We start from the raw sequence: 7,084 nt of genomic DNA, 5'->3' as shown, positions 1-7,084 counted from the left end.
TTCATAAATTATTGTACTCTCGCAAACCAACGATCGACTTTAACACCAAATAAGATCATAATATTGCAGTAGGAGAACACATAATATCAAGATTTTTTTTTTTTTAGTTTTCGACCCTTTCAATAGTACTTTAATTTTCAAGAATCCAAGATCAAGATGTGTGTTCTAATCAAAAGAACACAACCATGGCTCTGATACCATTGTAGGATAAAAACGAGGGGCAAGAACAACGAGTTGTGTACCTTATTGACGCAGCGGAAACCGTTGAACTCACCACCAAAAGAATTGTCTCAAGTCGAACTTTGAATCACTAGGAAACAAAGTTTAATTCACAAACTAAAAGCCTTCCTTTCTGTGTATGTGATTTTGGTTGGGAGAAGAAGAGAAAGTTTTTCGCACTCTGTTTTGATAGTTCTTCTGTAGAACAGATATATAGAAGATGATTAGAGGAAAAACTACTGATGAAAACCATCACTCCACGTTCTCACGTCTCTCAAAATAATGTGTGGTGGTTTTAGGAGTAATAAAACATACGTTTGTAATCTCCTTAAGTTTTATCTCTTTTAAAACGAGTCGGGTCAGTTCGCACGGGCGACTCACTACCCAAACCTTATATCCAACCGTTCAAATAAGAAAAAAATTAATATATAAGATTTTAGTTATTTTAAAATTTTACATATAAAAAAATAATTAAATAAAATATTGTCAAATGTGCAATCAATAAAAAAAAATGTCGATCAACGATTCGTTATAAAGTTTTGTGCTTTCGTAATACTATAGCTTATAAATTTTTTAAAAGAGCCAGGGAGGCCAGGTATACATAGCGGTTAACATGTATACTTTCTTATCCAAGGAGTATATGAGTAATTTTTATTAGGTTTATATTTGATATGTCTTTTCATATGGTCTATCCTTACGGCTACATTAAGAAAGAATCTTTGAACCAAGATCCACAATTATAGATTCTAAATTATTTTTTTGTTTTGACTTTATCAAATATGATCTCTTACTCTTATTTGTATGTCTTTTAATTTTTAATTTTTAATTTTTTTATTAAAAGTTTGTGCTTTGCTTGCATGTTCTTTTATGCCGGACTACTTGGACCTCATAACATGTATACTGATTTCGTCCTTCTTATTATGAAAACTATATATGGATGTTCATGGTTCTGATTTTTTCTAATTAAATTAAACAAAAGTAATTAAGTTGATTTTAAATATTTAAATCAAACCAAACAAATATATAGACATTTGATGGGTATGTTTGATTATCTACGATAGGATGAGCGCACAAAAACGACTCTTTTACCGTGATGCAAGTATTTATTTTTATTTTTATTATTTTGGGGGGGGGGGGGGAGGAAACAAACGACGATTAGGGTTATAACGGTTACATTTTCTATCTTTTGGAGGAAAACAAGAGAGTTCATTAATGTACTGAGATTCTAACAACCGATAATTGAAGTCGTGGTTGATTCAGATTTGTTTCCGCAAGATAAACCTATAAGTCTCATAAACTAGTATTTATATGGAAATTGTTCATGAACAATAACATTGTATGTGAACTCATACTCTCGATATAATACTTTTTCCACAAAAATTAAGATACTTGGTACCGTATTTATCACATAAACAATGTCAAAAGATGAATAAAGAAGTCTTATAAATTAATTTACAGACATTTCGCCCGTTGCCAAACTGGAAATTATACCGTTAGGTGAAGGTAAAATTTAAAGAACATATAATATCTTCAATGGTGGACTTGTTTAGTTTGTTACCACCATCAAATACCAAGCCAAAAGGAATTAATTTGGAACACCAGCAGCCAGTCTAGCTCTCAAGTCCTTTCTAAGAATTTTTCCCGACGGAGATTTGGGTACCGTCTCCACGAAAAATACACGCTTTACTCTCTTATAAAATATCACCTGAAATTTTTTAAAAAAGGAAACAATCACTTCTTGTTCTGCATCAGAAATTTAAAATATACTAGTATAACAAAAAAATAAAAAGCTGCATTAACTTTTGCCCTCGTGATTCTATTTCCAGTATATCACGTGCTAAAAGTAGCATGGACCTCACTCACATGATTAAGATCTTGTAAATAGGAAACTACTGTATATAAATTCAACTATTCTATAGGAGTATTAAATGTTGTAAAAACAGATAAGTATAGTACGTAGTACTAGGATATATTCAATGTAAGTAGATGCTGCTTTTTGTGTTCCAGGAATAATGTCAGTGTTACAAATATAATACATCAATTAATTAAATAAAAAGAAATTAAACTAACCTGTTTAGAGATGAAATCCTTGACTTCATCCTCAGTGATGGCAGATCCATTTGACCTAACAACAAAAGCCACTGGAACTTCTCCTGCTTGCTCATCTTTCATGCTGCGCAACACAGATTTAACAAATGATGAAAATTTGGACATTTTTTAGCTGCATGGTACATTAGGCCGTTACAGTGAATCCAACCGGCTATTTGTGTAACTTACGGGACAACAGCAGCATCAGAAATGTTGGGATGGTTGAGAAGAAGGGCTTCAATTTCTGCAGGTGCCACTTGAAATCCTTTGTATTTGATCAATTCCTTCAATCGATCCACAATGAAAAGCTCGTCATCCTCGTCAATGAACCCAATGTCGCCAGTGTGTAACCATCCTTCTTTGTCTATTGTTCTCGTTGTGGCCTCGGGATCATTCAGGTAACCTACAATATAATATTTGTTTAGTTTCATTATTTTATTTCACGTCAATAAATAAAGTATATACCTAGTCAATTTTAGTTTAGAGAGAAATAAATACCATTAATTTAATACAATAGGGTTTGGTGACTTGTTGAGCCAGAGAATTGGCAGTGGTAGGTAAAGCTTTTAAGACCAAAGGCTAATAAGTTGTTGGTGGGTAGGTGAATAGTTCCACAATGTTGAGTTCAATTATTTTATGGTAAGTCCCCCACAAGTTTCCAATAATCGGTAAAAAGGCGCTCCTAGATTAGAGTTACTACAGAACTGGTCCTCTTTTGTCGATTTAGGAATGCATAGATGCCTGAATATGGCTCTCTACTACATACTGAATGATAAGTGATATTAGAAAAAGATACCAATCAATTGTACTCATTACCCGTCAATATCATCAACTATATCGATTTGAGTATAACAACAATAACCCAATATAATTCCACTTAGTGGGTCTGGGGAGGGTAGTGTATACGCAAATATTACCTCTACTTGAGGTAGAGAGGCTGTTTCCAAATAGACCCCCCGACATCCTTCCCTCCAAAAACTTCTCACCTTGCTCTTGGAGAGACTCGAACTCACAACCTCTTGGTTGAAAGTGGAGCTTGCTTACCATCAGAGCAAGTCCTATTGTCTTAAATAATATAAAAAATTTATAAATTTTTCATTCTGTTCTTATTCATTTCCTTAAAATACATAATAATTCATTTTACAAGATGAATTAGATGTTCTCTACCCAAATTAATAATACGAACCATACTTTTAATAAGTTAAGATATTTTGCTTTATTTGAGTGGGTGAGGGAGAAGGTAGGTGGTGATCTGATGTTTGCTAATTTTGGTGGCATTGGTATTAATCAAACGCTGTGTCCTAAACAGGCTGTCAGCTCTGTGGCCAAAACAAAAGGCTGAAAACTTGAAAAGTATGCAAAATAATCTTCCGCCTATTGCATATTGGTCTGGGTCTACTAGTTGGTAGATTTGTTCTTAAACTCGCTGAGGTGCCCAAAATAATTGGAAAAGATAAAAACGTGTAATTTGGAACTATGTGTGGTCACCTAACATAGGTTACCAATGGAACACTTGGTTGACATCTAGTGCCTATACGAATAATTATCATGAAAATAATATACGTATGAAAATGCGAATACCAACAATTACCAGACGTGAGACATTATTCAAACTTAGGTCGTTTTGTAGAGTGCATAACACAAAATATTGCTTGCATTAGTTTTGTGTGTCCAAATTGTCCTTAAAGTCTCTTAAAACTAAAGAATATAGGGGGCATTTTTGTAAACAACTAATTTTTTAAAAAATTGTGCAATGCATTTTAATTTTTAATATATCACACCAAACAATGTATAAAAAATAATCTCTACATACTAACACATGCATTACTAATCCCTACATTACTAATACACCATATTCAGCATTATTCTTATACACTCTACCAAACGAGCCCTTAGTGTTAATAAAGAAAATGATAGTTCCACAATGACATTAACAAACCGGATCCACAAAAATCACTTTTGTAGAAAATCTTACATTAATTATGCCTTTAATTAGTACAGCAATATGTATTTTAGATTATAATTACAATTACACGTTGTTAAACTTATATTAAAACAATGTTAGTATACAGAAATTAAAACTTGAAAGTAATAAAAGACGCACCTTTCATGATCTGGTCACCTCTAATGCAAATCTCACCGGGTTGGTTACGAGGAAGAGAGCAACCCGTATCCGGATCTACAATTTTCATCTCGGCGTTCCTCACAACAGTACCACATGCCCCTGATTTAATATCAAAGGGTTCTTTTGCAAATGCCAAACACATTGCCAACACCGGCCCAGCTTCCGTCATTCCATAACCCTATTAAACAATTAATTTAATTACTTAGTTAATGAATTTATATTTTAAAATTTATTCTAAAATATAGTAAAAAAATTACTTAGAAATAATATAATATCGTATTCTGGCTGGATAGTTTCAATCAAGTAGTCGCTCGTTTCAATTTATGTGAAACTTTTTCCTTTTCAATTAGTGCCAAGACAATAATATCTTTCTATAGTTACTAAGTAATAATTTAACCTTAAAATTTTAATGAGAGTAATTTATAATCACACAAATATTTATGATTCATTTAAGACCATAAGTATTAAAAATTTATTTTATTTCTTAAACTTCTTGCTTAGAAAAATACCGTACATATAATTAGGATTGAGGCAGTACTATAAAGCAAATGTGTGGTGTCAAAAAGTCCAACTATAATGTCCACAAAGGTGTGCAGTATTTGTATAGTTGTAACAAGTGGAAATTGCTACATTACAAGATTTTCAGACAGATTATCTGTCTCACCAATTTACAAATAGACGTTTACCAACTACGTGCAATTTACTCAGTCAAACAAAATCCATTTGTTATTTCAAAAAAATAGAAAATATATTAAGTGCAATTAAAATTTTGAGTAGTTTTAGAGGATCTTTCAAAAATATTCTTTTTTGGAAATGGCAAAACTATTCAAAGGGAAAAAAAACTCAGATGATTGTATACAAAACGGCTGTTAAATTCTAGATCATCAACTTTCATGTGCATTAAAATCCGGACTTTGATTGAGTAAAAATTAAGATAATCAGCACGTAGCTCGAATTTCATGATAAGAACATAAAGATAACATAATGAAATACAAAAATAAGAAATTTACCTGGCCAAGTTTAGCGTTAGGGAATTTGGTTCTCACAGCGTCTTCGAGTTCTTTTCCTAATGGTGCAGCCCCAGACATGACAGTCCTTACTGAGGAAAGATCATAGCTATCAACAATTGGACTCTTAGCAATAGCCAGAACAATAGGCGGCACAAATGGCCCAATTGACACCTTATACTTCTGTATTAACTCCAGGAACGGAGCAATGTCAAATTTCTGCATAATCAAAATCGCTGCACCGACTCTCAATCCACAAAGCAAAATGGAATTGAGTGAGTATATATGGAACAAAGGCAACACACACATCAATACATCCTCACTGTGCATATACAAATTCGCATTTTCACCGTCAACTTGTTGTGCAACGCTCGTGACTAATCCCTTGTGCGTCAACATCACACCTTTCGGCAGCCCTGTAGTACCAGAGGAATACGGCAGCGCAACGACGTCGTCTGGCTGGATTTTCACCTCAGGAATTTCATGCTCATCGGATTGTGTCAATTCTGAGAAATGAAGACAACCTTCCGGTGCAGAGTCAATACAAATGACCTTCACATCATTTTCACTTGCGTAATCCTTCACTTTGCCCACAAAGCACGATTGAGTTATAATAATCTTAGCACTTGAGGCTTTGGCTTGTTTTACAACCTCTGCAGGTGTAAACAGAGGATTGGCCATTGTAGAAATGGCTCCTAAATATGAAGCGCCCATAAAAGCAAACACAAATTCAGGGGAATTCGGCAAAAGGATCATAATCGTGTCCTTTTGTTGGATCCCTAACTTGTTAAGACCAACTGCAACTTTTCTGCAAGTGAGCTCAACCTCAGCATAAGTATAAATTTGATCGTTGGCTCCATTAATCAAACAGGGACGAGAACTGAACTCCGAAATGTTTTCAAAACAATAAGAATGTAAAGGTAAATGTTTAGGGATGTAAATATCAGGGAGTTTTGATCGGAAAATTAAATCTCCTGATTGCTTTGTTTCTGTAGTAGTCTCCATTGGCATTGTGGCTATGGTTTAAGTAGATTTAGAGAGACAAAAGAGAAAAAGTTGGAACACGCTAAAAGGAAATAGATTTTTAGCTATGTGTCCTGAAGATGAATGTTCAAAGATGGAGGAATATAAATACGAGCCAAGATACATAGTGTGGTTGGTGAAAGGGAGTTAATGGGTATTTAGGGTTGTTAAGGGGCAATTTTTGGAAACTTGATTTTCTATTTATTTTTTGAGATATTAGAAATATGGGAGTTTGTGGTTGGTGAGTAGTTCAGGGAATGAGGCTTTGAGGTCTTATGGTTAGGTGATGGGTAATTTGGGATTCAACTTTTTTATTTTTTATTTTTTATTTTTTGTCAAAATTGTGGTTCAAAGTTGACCTTTTGAAATTCAGCAATTTCCACGTAAGCTTTTCACCTACCGCGACATGCCGGAACGGGGTTGCTGACGGCCAGTGGACGGAACCCTTTCACCTACTGATATGTACTAACCTACAGGCTACAACAACGGGAATTGGTCATTAGCAAAAAAATAAAAATAAAAATAAGGGAAGGCTTGAAAAATTAATTTCACAAAGTTGGACACTTACGAATTTCACCAGTCACAACCTATTAAATATATACTTATTAATTTAATAGAGAAT

The 7,084-nt window shown here is 33.8% G+C and overlaps 1 protein-coding gene across 1 annotated transcript; it reads right to left on the bottom strand.

The window, feature by feature from the left end:
- Positions 1-1,640: 1,640 nt before the first annotated feature.
- On the bottom strand, positions 1,641-6,516 carry LOC107803673 (4-coumarate--CoA ligase 1). Its single transcript, NM_001325738.1, is given in 5 exon segments — positions 1,641-1,924; positions 2,290-2,392; positions 2,497-2,710; positions 4,412-4,610; positions 5,443-6,516. Coding segments are annotated over 5 exon segments (1,644 nt in total). The 5' UTR covers positions 6,451-6,516; the 3' UTR covers positions 1,641-1,804.
- Between the last annotated feature and the right edge of the window lie 568 nt (positions 6,517-7,084).

The sequence above is a fragment of the Nicotiana tabacum genome, chromosome 6 (genome assembly GCF_000715075.1).
Source record: "Nicotiana tabacum cultivar K326 chromosome 6, ASM71507v2, whole genome shotgun sequence".
NCBI lineage: Eukaryota > Viridiplantae > Streptophyta > Magnoliopsida > Solanales > Solanaceae > Nicotiana > Nicotiana tabacum.
The sequence above is the reverse complement of the archived record's forward strand: the minus strand, read 5'-3'. Positions and strand labels throughout refer to the sequence as shown.